General features: G+C 37.3%; 1 protein-coding gene across 7 annotated transcripts in view; it reads left to right on the plus strand.

Annotated features, from left to right (window-relative positions):
- CNKSR2 (connector enhancer of kinase suppressor of Ras 2) overlaps window positions 1–16,697 on the plus strand; it is a 216,351-nt gene that overhangs the window by 63,765 nt on the left and 135,889 nt on the right. For all 7 annotated transcript variants that reach the window (XM_056498623.1, XM_056498634.1, XM_056498644.1 and 4 more), the window contains exon 5: window positions 10,072–10,113. In XM_056498623.1, the coding sequence (XP_056354598.1) occupies window positions 10,072–10,113 (42 nt within the window). The remainder of the gene's footprint in view (window positions 1–10,071; window positions 10,114–16,697) is intronic.

The following is a 16,697-nucleotide window of genomic DNA, read 5'->3' on the forward strand; positions in this document are numbered from 1 at the left end:
AATTCAGACTCACCTTGTATCCTTCCAGTGCTGCTCTTATGCAAGATTATTCTGTTGTATAGGTTTCAAAGGAGCTCTCAGCAGTGGTGTTTCAGGATACATATTGATCTGTGCTGTTCTCTTTGCTATTAAAAGTCAATGTGTAATGCATATGACATATAAATAGTCAAAAATAGAAACTAAAGGATTGTGGGAAGAATGAAACTGTTTGTTTACAAGAAGCTGTATCAAAATAGTTTAAATTTATGCTCTTTACCAATGTTTTTTCTCTTTTTCATAGCAGAGTAGCTTATTTCTCTTAAAGCACACCTTTATGGAAAATTTCAGATGTAATTTGATGCAATGTAAAAAGTGCCTAAGGTACTTTGCACTGATGCCTTTTTCTGATTTTGGTAGTTTGTTTCTGCTGTTTGATTATACAGTTTTTTTCCCCTTGAAATGGCTTGCTTATATATATATATATATATATATATATATATGTTCTCTTTTGATCTGAGTTTTGAAGTGCTTTTTGAGATGGAATTAGGCATGGAATAGCTGAAAGATTAAAACATCAGTAATAGTCTATTGGGATGAATCTCTACTAGAACTAATTTGATGACTCATTAGTTGTCATTGAGATAGGTGCTGTAAAGAGGTGTGGGGTTTTCTTCCTTAAGTTGGGTACTGCTGTGTATATGTCTGTGATGTGACATTTTCGAAATAGCTCATGAAGCTGCCACCCTGTAAAGGTGAATTTGTTTTCTTTCCCATTCTCAGAGAAAGTAATTTCTTTTCCTAGGGGATGGAGAGAAAAAAAAAACAACCCAAAATCAAAAACCACCAAAATAATCAAGGTTGCTTAGTATGTAAAAAACTTAGTGACCAGAAAGCAAAAATGAGTTGGCGTTGGCTTGTTTTGTTATTTTTTGAGGGTTTTTTGTTTACTTGCTTTTCTCCCAGATTAATGATTGACAGTCTCTGAAGATGGGGGAGAAACACAAAGCAGAGTAATTTGTGAAAAAAGAGTATTCTATTTGGCAGGGCATATGTTGGTAAACAGGTGCAGCTGTTAAATATTCCCAAGAAATGGAGCTTGAGTGAGTCAAGGTGACAGAGAGGGAGTCAGGGACTATGCAACCCACTCATGGAACCACGTGCAGAAAGTAGCAGAAAGTTGGTGAAAAGTGGGATAAAGTGTAGTTATGAGAGAAAATGTGGTTTTTAATCTCATGTTTCCTTTAAACAAAGGATTTTTTTGTTAGACTGATGTAGGCACTGTGTCTGTGTACACTGAGCAACACAGTCTCCATCTGGATAGAAGCACATAGAGGATATGCCACACTTACTGTGTAATTCTTTATAAATGGTAGATTTCATGATTAATGATGATGTACTGTGTTTGTCATATCAGTAGATGTGAAGCCTGAGACTCTGCATTTCTTTTACATTGGAAACTGATCTCCCTTCCCAGAGCAAGGGCAGTCTCTGTAACCACCAGGTACAGTGAAGCAAGATTCCAGTTCAGTACAGTGAGTTCCCATGTGTTGCTAAGTAGTAGCTAGTAAGAACCTTAAGCATAAATTAGTGTAGAGTCTGTCTTATTTCAGGAATATGTGTGTTTTGTTTGCTTTAATCCATTACAAATAGATACATTTCAGATGGTCCAGTATGAAACATGAAAGTTGTAGCTGAGCCTGGAATGCTGGCTACCTTAATATTATTACTTCTTTTCAGTTCAATTAATTTAATTCTTGCTATTGGCAAAATAACCATCTAGGCAAATACGAAACATGAAATGTTTTGCCGCAGTTGTATTTTTAAAACCAGAATTATTTACCATGACAGTACTAGAGAAAAAGCAGAACTAAAAAATTAAGAAGTTATTTAACTCTAAATTGTGTTGGAAGTGACATTGAAAACTTACGAAGTGCACAATACGTTGTGCTACAAGCTCTATTTTGCATGCCCATAATAGTTTTGAATGCATGAGGCTTATTTAGAAGTGTAGGAAGTGTTTTGACTTTTTTTCCTCTTTGGATGGACAATTTTTTCATCAATTCCAATCTCTTACCTATTGATAGCTTCCATGGAATTTTTTTGCCTGCTGAGAATGTCACCAAGTAGAGAAATCATCTGAGCAGCTGAAATTTGAGTTAGACCATGCAGCACTTGGATTCTGCATGATATATGAGCAAGTATCAGTGATTTTAATTGATGCTGAAATACTGGCTGTGGTTTCTGACTGAATGGTGTTCTGGCCCATTTTAGAAACAAGGAAGAACTCTACATGCAAAGTAAGAATTAATATGTGACCAGATCCCCAAGGAAAGCAACATGATGTCTTTTATAGAAGGGAGAAATAATTGGAAATGGAAAATTACTTTGGAAAGATAGACTAAAAGAGCTTAGTGTACCTATTGCATCTCTCTTAATCCAGCAAGCAATTTTTCCCAGTAGTTCCTTGGTCTGTGGGTGATTTATGTAAGTTGTATTAAATTTCTTCATGAAGTATTCTGTTACTATGGTGATAGGTGCCACTCCACACAGATTGTTTAAGTAAAATAAAGCAATTCTTTGTACTCAGTAATCTGGGTAATTGCTGTTAGTTTGTACACAAGGGTTATGAACTTAGAGCAGGTTTATTGCATTTTCAGGGAAAGGCTCTAGACTTCTAGAAGCATGTGTGTAGGTTGCATAAGAAATGTCCTTTTTTGTAGCATTTATTTAGTAGCTTGCACTGTATTTTCTCAATAGAGATTTTTTCCCTGCTCTCACTGTGGTGCCTGATCACCATTCTGATTTCTCCCACCTCTTTCAGTTCTTACTCATGTTTCAATGGGCGAGGACTGAGTGGGTTCTGCAGGTTCAGATGAGTTCTGGCTTCAGTGTGGAGGGAAAGGGAATTAATTACAGTAGAATGAGGATGCTGTAGACTCAGTGGCAAGAAACTGCAGGAATTGAATAAATGTAGCATAAGTGAGAAAGAAAGCAAATATTTCTGAACGGCAGTGGGAATAAAATCGACAGGATTTGTGTGGGAAGCGAAGAGGAGTTGAAAATGGCACCCAGGTTGTGAGCTTATGGGACATAAGGTGGTGGAGCTGTTGACAGAGATAGGGAAAGAAAGGGGGAACAGGGAGTGTTTGAGAAGAAACGTGATTTCAGCTCTTCAGCATCCTGTGTTAGGGCTGGTGGCAAATATCCAGAAGGAGATTCTGAACTGCGAATGTGAACAGAAGGGCTGAGAGCTCTGTGACTCATCTGCACAGAGATGGTAATTAAAGCAGCATGATTTTAGGAGGCTGCTGAGCAATAGGGAAGAGGTTGCAGAAAAGGGGAGAGTTGAGGATAGAGCTCCCTGGGACTGTCACAGTTGAAACAGCCATAATGGGAGACCTTTTGAGCAGCCCAGTGGAAAGAAAATCATGGAAATAGCATATTTTGAAATGGTTACTTAGAAATTCAATGTAGATTTTAATGGTGTCTGTGTAATTTTAAAAATTAATTTTGTGTGGCAGGAGCCAAAGTTACCTGTGCAAGCACTGAGTGTTGCATAGCTTAGAGGAGCTTGCTGTTTATTGCATTTTAGTTAGGTAAGAGGTATTTCCTTTTCCTCTCTCTATTCCAAACATTTGTAATTTTCAGTGTCCCCAAGGCCTATACCTTTTGTATGGAAAGACCTGTTAGACCTTTTAAAATATAAGATGTGGTAAAGCACATCAGGAGACCACTGGCTGTCATGCTCTTGTTTCTTAGCATGTTGCCAGAGGAGAATGTTACCTGCTTACCAGCTTCTGCAGCTTTTGGGGCATTTTAAGTTTTCTGATTCCTTGTACTTCTTGGAGGAGGGGGTTGAATGTAGCTGTATATCTGCCAGTTTGTATTTTATTATTCCCGTAATTACCCAGACATACCTGTAAATCACAGTCTAAGCAGGGTTCCATAATATCCATCAGTTTTCTAATCATCATGCTCTACAGAACACAGCATTTTGTCATAGCCAACCATATCCTGGGCTGCTTGAAAAGCAGGTCGAGGGAGGTGATTACCCCACTCTACTATGTTCTTGTGAGACCTCACCTGCAGTGCTCCATCCAGCTCTGGGCCCCCTGTGTAAGAAGGATATGGATCTGTTGGAATGACTCCAGAGGACATCACAAAGATGATCAGAGGGCTGGAGTGCCTTTGCTATGAAGACAGGCCAAGTGAATTGGGGTTGTTCAGCCTGGAGAAGAGAGTGCTCCAGGGAGACCTTATAAGCAGCCTTCCAGTGCCTGAAGGGGGCTAGAAAGGAGCTGGAGAGGGACTTTTCACAAGGGCATGTAGAGACAGGACAAGGGGGAATGGCTTTAATCTGAAGAAGGGCAGGTTTAGATTAGATGTTGGGAAGAAATTCTTTAGTGTGAGGGTGGTGAGCATTGGCACAGGCTGTCCAGAGAAGCTGTGGGTGCCCCACCTCTGGAAGTGTTCAAGGCCAGGCTGAATGGGGCCCTGAGCAACCTGGTCTAGTGGGTGGCATCCCTGCTCAAGGCAGTGGTATAGGAACTAGATGATCTTTAAGGTCCCTTCCAGCTCAAACCATTCTAGGGTATCATTCAAGTCTACTGTTTCAAAGCTGTCGTTTATTCCTGCCATCAGCTCTATTAGGTATATTCTCCATGTATTTTCTATTTAGTGAAAGGCTAAATGAATTCAACCTATCTTACCCTTGTACCTGTTTGGAAACTATGTACCAGTGTCTTTGTCTGAGAAAAGTGCTTAAGGATAATAATGAATGTAAGTACACGAAAGGTTATAAAACTTCTGCCACCTTCATATGTTGGCCAAGGTACAGACTTTGTTATCATTATTGTTGAGACCTTCTGTGAGAACCTTCAGTGATGGTTCCATCAAACCTCAGGCTTGTGGCTCTCTTGCTCGAGCTGAAGTGGGCAGAATTCAAACCAGAATTCAAATGAGCTTTCTAGAGCCAGTGGCACAAATTCCCTAGACCTGGTGACACTCGAACAGGCGCCTTGAAGCCAGAGCAACTTGTTTTGCCATACTGAGACTGAAGGGACTGAGCATTCTCAAGTTAATTATTGTTGCTAAGTAGCAAGACAAACAGATCATCCATTTGACTTACACTGCTATTAAAGTATTCAGTTACAGTTTTAATCAATTTGAGAAGCAAAGGGATTTAAAGGACAGTTTGGCTTAATTCCAGCCAATGGCTACATTGCTCAAGAGTTTTATGCCAAAGGTTTGGCAATTCATGAGAGTCTGAGCCCTCTTTTAAGCAATCATGTAATTCATAATTTTTGCTACAAATAGAAAACTGGAGTTGCATTGTTCAGAATATTTTGTATGACTTGAAAAGCAATGGTGACAACAATTCTATCAGACATGTTTTTAAGCCATATGCAAAGTCTAGCCCTCTTAAAACTAGATAAAACTAGTGGGATTTCTCATGCATTTTCCAGGTAATTTTACTACCACTTTTAAAATGGTGTTCCTAACACAGTTATCTACATTTTTATCTGCAACATATTGGATGAAACAGCACAATATTCACAAACATACACATGTATATTGGCTTCCTGTAAAGTCAGTTGGACTGCAGAGAAAAGTGAAGTATGTGAAGAAGCTCCATTACAAGCATCATAAAAGTTACCCAGAGAATTTATGATTTCATGGCAAGCTCTTGCTCTTCACAAGTTGCTCCTGTTGAACCGGTCACACAGACTGCTTTTTTAGGCAATGCTACTGTCGTATGAATGTACAAAGGACATTTCTGGGTTAATATGTTACCTGACAATTGTGGCATTTGGGGTTTGTTCCTGAAAATCATGTAGTCTGCTTCTATATCAGTTCTGGCTAGGAATTGTCTTATAGGAAAAAATAAATTAAGATGACTGGTATATACATGAGCAACTAAGGCATTCTGCTGAACAAGAAAATAAAATGAAAGGGGTTCATGCCATGAATTGGGTACTCTGATCTAAGGATTGCTAGAAATGCTGAAATGTTGGTGAAAGATTTAATGCATTTCTTTCTGTATTTCTCCCTTTTTAAACTATTTCTATGTATATATTTCATTTTCTGAACTGGCATAATTTATTTTGAAGTTATGGAGTTGACAGGAACTTAAAACTGCCAAGAAGAGTTCAGTACATCAGCTGCCTGGAATACATGGCAAAACCATGAATAATAATAATAGTTGTAGTAGTGGTAATAATGATGGAAAGTTTTAAGATTATAGACTGCAAGTATCCTGAGAGAAGTGTTTGACAGGTAATTGCAGTAGGTAATTTGACAGGTTGCCAACTTGGACTTGTAAACTAGATCATAGGGATGCAAAAATAGAAAAGTTTTCTGCAGAATATTTATCCCACAGTTATAGGACTGGAGAACTGCATGAACATTTATTATCTGTGGGGCCTGGGAGCAGTAGGGTGAGTTGGCAGGTTGTCTGTATTTCAATTCTTTACATTTTGAGTTGAGTTGAGACTTAAATCAATGTGGATGAAAAGAAAACAATAAGAGAAGTACTAGTGTGATTAGCTGATCTCATTCTCCACTTCTCTGGGAACCAAGACAAATGTTTAAAAAGAGGGTAGTAATACTGAGGATAGAAGGGGGGGGTGAAGGAAAAATAAAGCATTATAAACACTCCTTTTGAAAATAAAAGAAGTCCACAGATATTTGTATTTTATATATGTTGTCACATGTCTGGGGTGGGATGGGTGAGATGTGTACATTTTGCAGTGTTGTCACCAGTCAGTGCTGCCGCATTCAGTGGGTTTACTTTCAATGTCCTTAGCAATTACTCGTTATGACATTGTGATAAGATCTGTGCAGATACAACTTGAAATTGTTTTTGTCGAGACCATGTGAAGTTTTGGTTATGAAGGTTAGAACTCCTGGAAGAAATAAGCAATGCCTCTCAGTTACAGTGTAGTGTAGGTCTTGCTAGTCTTAAAATCAGGTTTTGAAATTATACCGAAGTTGAAAATGCAAAAGAACCCTCTCCTTGGTTTGTGTTTTGTTTGGTTTTTTTTTTTTTTCTTTTTTTCTCCTTAGAGTTTTGGAGCTCTCATTTCTCTCTTTTATAGGATTTTAGCCTAGTTCCAGCTGGATGGCAGAGGTCCCTTTTGCCATTTTTATGCATGAGGCAGAGCTGGGAAGAGTGACCATGAAGATCTGATACTAGTCATAAAGTTGTTCCATTGAATTTCCCTTTTATTGCTTGCCTTTTTCTTGTGGATACTCTGCCATTTTTATCCCTTAGACTATTAATGGCCAATATTTGACAACTTCTTCGGGAAATGTAAATTAACACAAAATTTATTGTTTTATTAACAGTGCGTGTCATTAATGTTTTAGAAAATAATCCACAATTAGGACATAACCTTACAGTGTTTGAGCTGAGCTTCTGTTTGGTTGGTTAGATGATCACATAGTCTAGCTTTAGTTATAGTGTGGCATTGAATATATGTGCAAAGTTCAGAGAATAAACAGGTAGAAGTAATACACTGTTACAGCAAGGAGATCTATTTCAGTTCATGGATATTCACAGCATTGGTTTAACTAAGCGAATAGCAAATTTTTAGCTGGTGTAGGAGTAAAGTTTGGTTGCAGATTTTTTTTGTGTGTGTTCTTGCTTTTCTAAAGTAGAAAAAAGCTGGTGTTAAACATGCATATGATCTGTTTCTTACCTTAATTGCAATGTTTTGGAACCCTAGTTAAACAGATACTAAAGAAAATCTTTCAGAAGTAAGATACAGGCTTGTATGGAAGAAAAAAGACATTTTCCAGGTGTGGGTGGTATGCTACTAAGAATAAAAATTTATTTCTAATTGCATAGTTAGAGACTTTATGGTTCTCAAGTGCTTTAAGCTCTTTTAGGTGAAATGAAATGGGTATGAAAAAGCAATAACTGTAAATGGTAAAGGCCCCCAGTAATAAGCAGTAAGCCTACCATTCCACCCAAGGGGTGTTTGTGGTGGGCATAGTTGTATTCAGCCCTTGCTGAAAAAAGCACAAGGCAGCAAAGGGGAAATAAACTGTTCCCTGTGATAGAAAGTGGCATGAGGCTTTTGCTCCTGGGGTCATTCAGAAGCAGTCTCAGCCCTCATCTCTAGAGATGGCTGCAGGGATCAGCTTGGTGACATTTAACTAGGTTCTTTGATTCCTAGACTTCAGGGCTGCTCTGGGCTGCCATCATGGTTCTTGACATTCCTGCATGTTTCCCAGAGTTCGTGATTGAATTATGTTTAGTTGGATGTCATTCATGTATAGAAAAAGTATATTTTGGAATTGGTTTTTTTGCTTAAGTGTTGCATCTGCTGTTCTCCAGTCTATCTGTCTTTTATGGTTTACTGAACTGTTAATTTTTCTCATGCCTGAATGTGAAGATGTACTATCAACAATCTGCTGTTGCTATGTGATGAACTTGTTTAGCAATTCCTCTACCCAATTTGTAGGGAATTGTGTTGAGGAGGGAAATTCAGGGTGAATCTATTCATAGATTATCTTTTTTGGATTCAGAAATATTTTAATTTTTTTATATATAGTTGTGATTTGTCAGAAGAAAGCATATTCCTTTAGTTTCCTTCATGATCATGGGGGAGTTTCAGTTCAAGGACTTAGCAGTATTTCTCTGTTATTCACTGCTTTCCTGTTTGTAATAAGCTCATACAGCATTTGAAAAGCCAGAATCCTTCTTCCCTTAGTAGTGAGACTTCTCAAACAGTATCCTCTTTAAATGGAGTGTTTAAACTTACAGTAAACTCTTCCTATTACCAATGAAATCAATGTCTACTTAAGAGCACTTTTTCCTTTAATACAAACATTGCAATCTCTTCCTGCTATTTTTGCAAAATGATTCATAAGTAACCATGCAGAAAGTAGATATATCCAGATTGAAAATGTTACATGCCCTCCCACATATAACAATGAAATGTGTGTTTTGCTACTAAGATTGCAAATACTTCATTGATGTCTGCATATAATTAAATGTGTTAGATTTTCTTTCCGGCTATGCTTACTGGCAAATGTTTCCTGAATGCCAACAGCTGTTATTAGGAAAATGCTTCCTGATCAACCTGCTACTTCTGCATAGGTGGCTTTATATAGAGCTTAAGAACACATGACTTTTCTTGCCTGAGTAACATTTGAAGTGTTTCATGGATTAAAAGTTTGTTGTTGTTTGGTTTGGTTTTTTTTAAACAGTTGCATATAAAAAAGTAAGTTTTCTAGCAGGATAAATTGATTTTAAAATGAGACTTTGAACATGAAAACTTAGTCACATCTTTCATGGAGATATAAAGCATCTGTTCTAAACAGAGCTTGCACTAATTGCCATTAAGTTATAGCACCTGAATGAACTTAAAAGTGGTTCTTTCACCAACATTGGTTGTATTTCATGTACTCTCTGCCTTGGTAATTCCATTTCCTGAAATCCATTGAGATTCTGCCAGAAAAGCTTTTGCAGTCCCAGTCTCCCATGTGTTGGTCTTGCTTATGGAGGCTGCCTCCCATGCTGCAGGAGGTAACAAGGATGTACAGCAGTCCCAGGTGTGCCTCATGGTTCCTGTGTGCTTTGTATGTGCTATTTCTCCTCCCTCCTGTTCAGGAGTGTGTTACAGTCACCTCCTCTTGTCCCTCCACCGAGGGTTTCCTTCCCTTCTTCCGCAGTGTGCAAAAATGTCACTTCAGCTCAGCAAGAATTGGCATCTGGGTCACCTAATACTGCTGCTGATATGTTTGTTTTCCAATGTTACCATTAGAAGCAGGTCATTCTTGTCCATGCCCGGGATGGCTGGTGGAAGGCACTCGTGTGGCAGACATGTGATTAACTGGTACTGCCAAAAGCATGTCAAGTGGACAGAGTGTTGCCTGTCTCAAGGAAGGAAGCAACTAGAAATAGAGAAATTTACCATTATTTCCTTTCTTTTCAGTGGTAGCTTCATACTTTCTTTCCATTCTGTCCGAGTCTTTGAAATACTTTTGTTTCATTCTAAAGACTTTTCAGATCTTTAAGAATAAGTCAAGGAAGGGACAACAATTAGACCAATTTAACCTGCTTTTTCTGTTTCATTTTTTCAGGATTGCACAGTATATGAAACAGAGAACAAAATTCTTCATGTGGTGAGTACTATTTGGATTTTCAATAACAAAGTTTGTATAGATCACATAGAATTTTAGAGCTGTGTATTTTGTGCTTTTTGTATGCTGTGCCAGTTGGATGACTAACTAGACTGGATATAACTGAGTACATTTTGGAACAACTTGTGTGTAGGTCAGGAGCTTTGAAAGGGTTTATGTTTGTCTGGCTCAGGCCTATCTGTTATTTGTAAACCATAATTAGAAGAAGGATGGTGTTTGAGAGAGAAATGGTTGCTAGGCTTCTGTGAAATCATTTATGTCTCCGTTAGTGATATAGCTCAATTTATATGATATGGATTTATTCCTCACAGGAGCCTGGAGATAGCCTAATGATAGGAAAATTAATGCAGTATTTCCTTTTGAATTCTCAGCATAAATACAGTAGTCTCTTCCAAGAATCTTGAGTGCTATTTATGGTAAATGTAGCAGATGAAAGTGATCAGGACATCAGAAAACATTATGAGTTTGAAAGGCTGGTGCATAGAGAGTCAAAAGCTTCAGTAAGTCTTGTCTGAGAGCTGCACCAAATTTTAGGTATTAAATTGTATTTCATGTTGTGACTGAGCTTTAGTGAGTATTAAGTTAACCAACACCTTGTTTCTGAAAGTTAGAAGTGAAGATAATCTCTTTAAGAATGAGTAATTAATTAATCTATCTCACATTCAGGTAGGTTTTGATATCTTACTTTTCTTATTATCAGAGCTTAAGCCAGAAAATGCTTCATTTCTTTAGGTGAGCTTCCCAGTAAACGTTTAAATACTTCTTTCTGTTATTTATTTAATTTATATGGTACCAGTATGAAATGCTTGGCAGGCTGAATTCTGTAAGCTTTTGGTGCTTTCGTTTCACAGTGATGTGGAATAAAAAGTCTCCTTGTATTTTTAAGTTTCACTGACATGTTTTCAGGTGTGAGACATAAAGAATTAGCAAATTTAGTGAGGCTGACATAGTCATCTATGCTAGGTTGACCTCTGCAAGTATTTAAGTAGTAAAGTCTTTTATTTCATAATCTTGGCAAAAGTTGAAGTGCTATGAGTTTGAAATCTGTGTATATAGCCTGATTTTCAAAGCATGCTTGTTGCTGTGAGAGCTGAGAGTTCTGAAATCTTCTCTATACACTATATACCTTTTACAAGATGGCAAAAAGAATTGTAAAGGAAGCTGCCAGAGTTTGAATTCACTGCTCAAACTTGAAAAGAAACATGAGCACGAACAGAATGTTGAATGTCTTAGTGAAGCTGTGGGTTAAAAATGATCATACATAGATTAAACACTACTATATATATTACATGTAACTTGGATCATTTCTGACCATGTTGCATAGCAGCTGATCAGTGGGATTTTATGGGGAAAAGGCTGACCAAAATCAACTGGTGAAAGAGGTAAATCTGTGACTAGATAATTAAATGATGGCATTTGAGATCATATTTTCAGTTTGAAAGGTAGTTTTTTACACTTGCAGGTTGAACGGTTGATGCTAGAATTGGAATTGGAAGCAGTCACAATTCCCTCTAACTCTTTTTCTTGGAAGAGAGAAAAAGATGGTGTGGGTTTAGCCCATTAGGCAATCTGAAGAGAGCAATTCAACAGTGAAAATAAGGTTCTCTGATATAAAAAGAATAGCAGTAAATTGTGGGAAAGGTAAGAGTAAGAAATACTGGGAGAACTAGGAAAGGTTGAGAGAATACGTGCACTGATATTGTAGGAAAGAAAGTAAATTCTCTCTTTTTAAATTTCAAGATCACACTATTCCAAGTCCATTTTTAGAGTCCATTTCCCATCTGAAGTGATGTTTGACCAGCATCCCAACCAGCTGCCTTTGAACGATCAGATACAAACACAGAGCTGTTTTTGCTGAGCTAACTTTGACAAGAAGTTGAATTCAAACCTGTGGGCTCATCCCATATAATTTCATGTATCACTTTCTCTTCATGGCACAAGGAAACAAGTTTCTCAAAAAAGTGAAAGGAAATTACTAACAGTCAATTAGCATTTCATGCAATTAGCAAAAGGAAATTCTTATTGCAAGGTATTGTTCTTACCAAAGATTGAAGTCAAATTTTAGGAGATTTTCTTACATAAGTAAAATAGAACTAGAGCTACAGAAGTTGAAAAAAATATATAACTTAAAGGACAATTGTGTACTCTTACTTATCAGGACACCAAGATATGTACCACCTTAGGAACAAACTGTTGGATCAAAGTAGTAGATTTTTGTGTTTTGGCTTGGACATCTCCATTGTCCATAGAACGAAAAAGGTTTTTTTTTCACTCATGTTGTGCTTCAAGGGCTGGAGCTCTGTAAGCACAGATTTCCTATGGGGATCCTGCCCTGTTTCCCCTAGAGTGAGCCTGCTTTGTGCCAAATTGGAAAGCAAGAGAATGTGTGGGCACAGTGGGGGTGTGAGACCATCCTTCCACTGCTGAAGTGCATACAAGGAAACCTCCAGAATTAACAATCACTGAGTCTTCATGGCTTCCTCTAAAGCACACTGAAGTAGGCAAGATCCTCAAATAAATGACTGATTGGTTTGCTTTAATTAGGTAAGGCAAAAAAATATTTCATGTGCTAACATTCTAACTGCACTAGTTTTTTTTTTTTGGAAAAAGCAAGTGAATGTCCTCTTTCCTTCAGAAGTGACAGTGTGGGTATATGTGTGGAGATTGAAACATGGTATCTGTGGACAAGCTAATTCAGCAATGTCAGTTAATGTATTCACATGTTAGCTTGTCAGGATTTTCATTTTAAGAAATGGTATTTTGTGGAAACAGAACTCTATATAGTTTATATTCAAGAAAGGAATATATTCAAGAAAGGAATATTTTTGTTTGCTCCAAGCAATTTGAGTTTCAAATGCTTTAAAAAAGCATTTTGATTGTCACTTATGGTATAAGGTTAGGCAATAAACTAATCTGTGTTATTCAAGTAAACACATAAAATGTATCTAAAGGAAAAAGGTCTGATTGAAAAATTACGAAGTTTTAAGATGAAATTACCTTCTGGAACTTGTTTATTTCTTCTAAATGGAGTTTCAAAGTGTGTCTGGGGGAAAAAAATGTCTTTTCTATAATTTTTTGTCCTAGAATTGTAGGAGTGTTGAAAAAATTGACTTAAAGACACCTACATTTCCTAAAGTTTTGGGTTGTTTTTTTTCTGTGACTTCATTTATAGAAACACTTGGCTTCTGTGGAATAAGAAGCATGAAACCACACAGGAATAATGTGTTGGGTTTTGCTCATTAAAATTCTGAAATTTTGATGAATAAAGAGAAAGGCTTCATATTTCTGCTGCTTCATTTCTCAGTGTGTTTTTAGGGTAGCTTTTACTAAGTAAGCAATGTACTAAATAAATAGTTAAATAATACTACTTATAATTTCTTGATATAAACAGAAAGGAAACAGCACTAGAAAATAACAACAGAATTAGATGACAGTAGAAAATACTAATTTCAGAAGAACAGGTTTAATAATACACAGGGCCTAAATAGGAAAGTATAAGCCATAGGTGTGGGGCTGGCTTCAAAATAGAAAATTAGTATGCTTTTGCTAGTTTATATTTAGAATCTTTATATTGATTTAACTCAAGATGATAAAGTATTTGGAAAACTGCTCAACTTAAAAAGCTATCAGTTTATATCTGCTTATTTGGGGAATTATATGTTAATCATTGAAAAATTCTGACTGGAGCTTTAAAATACTTGAAGAATAATTCATTGATTCCATCCAGCTGTTCAAGGCTGAATTGATGGAAATACCCAGTTCAGATTAATCCATGTGAAGCAGTAGAGCATTAAAGGGAGAGCAAAGCTAGAAGAACTTATTATAGAAAGTAGAAGCTGGGCTTCAGTCAGATTAATAATGGGTTTTAACTGAAAAATTTTAATAATTTTTCTTTTAACTTTTTTAGTTCAATTCCATAAGAAAAAAAAGGATGTTTTCTTAAGGAGTTTCACTTTTAAAAATTTAGGCTGCATTTCCTGTGTACAGAAAATACTTTTTTTTTTTTTTGAGTTGGAAAACTGTAGAAAGTCATCTGCTGAGAGAAGCTAATATTCAGAAGTTTTTTCAAAAGGAAATGAAATTTTAAAAGAGTACTATGTTGAAAAAGAGAAAACAAGCAATGGATCAGAATGTTCTCTTTTTCCAAGAGCCTTGTTGAAACCACAGTGATGATAATTTGCTCCTGCCCACTGTCTTTTTAATATTTGCTACAGAAGTATAATGGACTAAAAATACATTGTCAAAGATATCATTTTTATAGTCTTTAAAAAAAAAAGTAACCACCTTCTGCCTTTCAAGAGTCTATACCTTGTAAATGGAACTGAACAAGCTTCAGGTTAATAGAAACTTCTTTTTGCAGCCAAAAGCAGATGTAGTTCACTGTTTAAACTTCATATATGCACCAGTGCATGTTCAGGCCTGCTTGGTTTTAAGATTGCTGGAGTTACTGTTGTGTTCTGTATAATATAACAGTTGTTTTGGACTAAAATTAATTGGTTAACAATTACTTGGTTTGGCTTAAGTTAATTAATTAGACTTCATTTATCTTGGACAGCTGTAACTAAACTAACAGACTAAACTTAACATTATCCATTAACATAATTATTGTTAACATTTTTTCTTACTGTTAGTCTTGAAAGTCCACGTGTCTTACTGGTATCCTGTTCCTCACTGGAATGCCATAGGGGAGGGTGCTAATGAGGGAGGCTGGTGCTGTTCTTGTCCTCAGTCCTGGGAACATGTTTAAGCCAGGATGTTTCTGTATGGCAAATACTTGGCAAGATAGATTTTAAACTTGGTCACTAGCCTGGATAAAGTGAAGGACAGGGACAAACCTAAGTCTGCTTGGCCAGAAATGTGACCCTAGAGCTGCCTGAGTTGAGCAGACAATGGATGGACAGGTTGAGCAAAGGCCCCTGGAGCTGTGTCCATAGATATTTCACTCTGATGCAGAACACAGGCATTTTCCCAGCACAAACTGTAGTAGCCACAGAGAATCAGAACAAATGCAAGTCTGATTCAGTCACCTTTAGGTCCCCATCCCCCTGGCTGAAAGAAGGAGCAATTGTGGAAAAGCTGTTAGAAATTAGTACCTTACAGTCCAAAAATACAGGTAGAAACTAAGCATTATTTGTCATTCTTCATGCTCCTGAGGCATAAAGAAGTTGCCTACTGAGGGAAACATAATGTTTCTCTTTGAATTTCTACCAAACAACGAGGTGCTGTGTGGTGATATTTTTTGTTCTCCTTTGAATCATTCAGCTTTGTACTAAAGACTGTGGTGTAGCTTCAATCTGCAATTATAAGTGTGTCACTTGAATAGAGAGGAGAATTTATTACTGAAGTGCAGTGATGAGTTACTGCAAAAGAGAACTGAAATCATTGCTTTAAGGCTTATAGTGAGAACAGGCACTGTGTGACAAAAGGAGAAAATGTAATTATCTGTTGGTTTCTCTCAGTGAATCTTTTCTAACTTGCTTTTTATTTTTTGGCCTGGACAAATGCTTTCCCTGTGTGCAGGTACCTTGCACACTGGGAGCTGAGTGCAGCTCGAAAAAGGCTGGGGATTTTTAATGCCTGCTGATTTTTGTGGGAGCAATTGGATCCTCAGCTTGCTGTGTGTCTTACTGTAACAAATACTGCATTGCAGCAGGCAGTCAACACTTACAAAGGATAAAGGATCCTGATCTTGCTAACAGTGTTTTCATAAACAGAAGTGTAGTGTTACAATGCATCCAAAGGTAGTGACAATTTGAGAGCAGAGGTGACTACCATCTGATTTAAACGGAACTAAACATGTCTATGATACAGATTGTCCTGAATAATTCTGCTGAGAAATAATGTGTTGTGTGAGCAAAATGAGTAGAAGTGCAATGTTTGAGTGCTTTGCCGTGTGGCAGCATCTTTTCCTTGGAGGGCCCTGATCCACTGAATAGGTTCAAGGTCTTTTTCCTTACTGATGCCTAATGGGGAAGAAACATGCTCCTGGTGAACAGAATGTTTGTTTGTTCACTGATGTATGCTGATTAGCATATTATCAACACAAACTGTGAACGAGATATTCCTGAGAGTAAAGGCAAGGCAAGTTGCATTCTTTTGCCTGTTTTGGCCTGTGGACATGTTTCCAGTGAGGGCCTGTGTACCCTGCCTTTGCAATAGGCAGAGAATATCTGCTGTGTAAGTGTGTGCTTCTTGTTGTCCTGGCTCTCTGGACAAGTTCAGAGTTCATAAAAATTTGTCTTTAACATAAGCCAAATAGATACCTGATCCTAATTACAATTCAACTCTTTAACCAAGGAATATTTAATGAAAATATTGAAATATTTATAGGGATAATGTGTTGTTGGGCTGCAGTGGGAATATCTAAGAAAGCTGTGAGACCCAAAAGACAGTAGTCTTTTAGAAATGCATTGAAGCATATTGCAGATTTTTTTCCTAGGAACTTAGTGATTTTGGCACCCAGTATTCCCAGGGCTTCTCTTGGGGAATATTCACACCACTTGGTTTTAGGACTGCAACCAGTGTAACTGTGCTGGAGTGCTGATCCCTGTAGGCTTTACTTTGCA

Source organism: Oenanthe melanoleuca, chromosome 1, assembly GCF_029582105.1.
Source record: "Oenanthe melanoleuca isolate GR-GAL-2019-014 chromosome 1, OMel1.0, whole genome shotgun sequence".
In the NCBI taxonomy this organism is placed as follows: Eukaryota; Metazoa; Chordata; class Aves; order Passeriformes; family Muscicapidae; genus Oenanthe; species Oenanthe melanoleuca.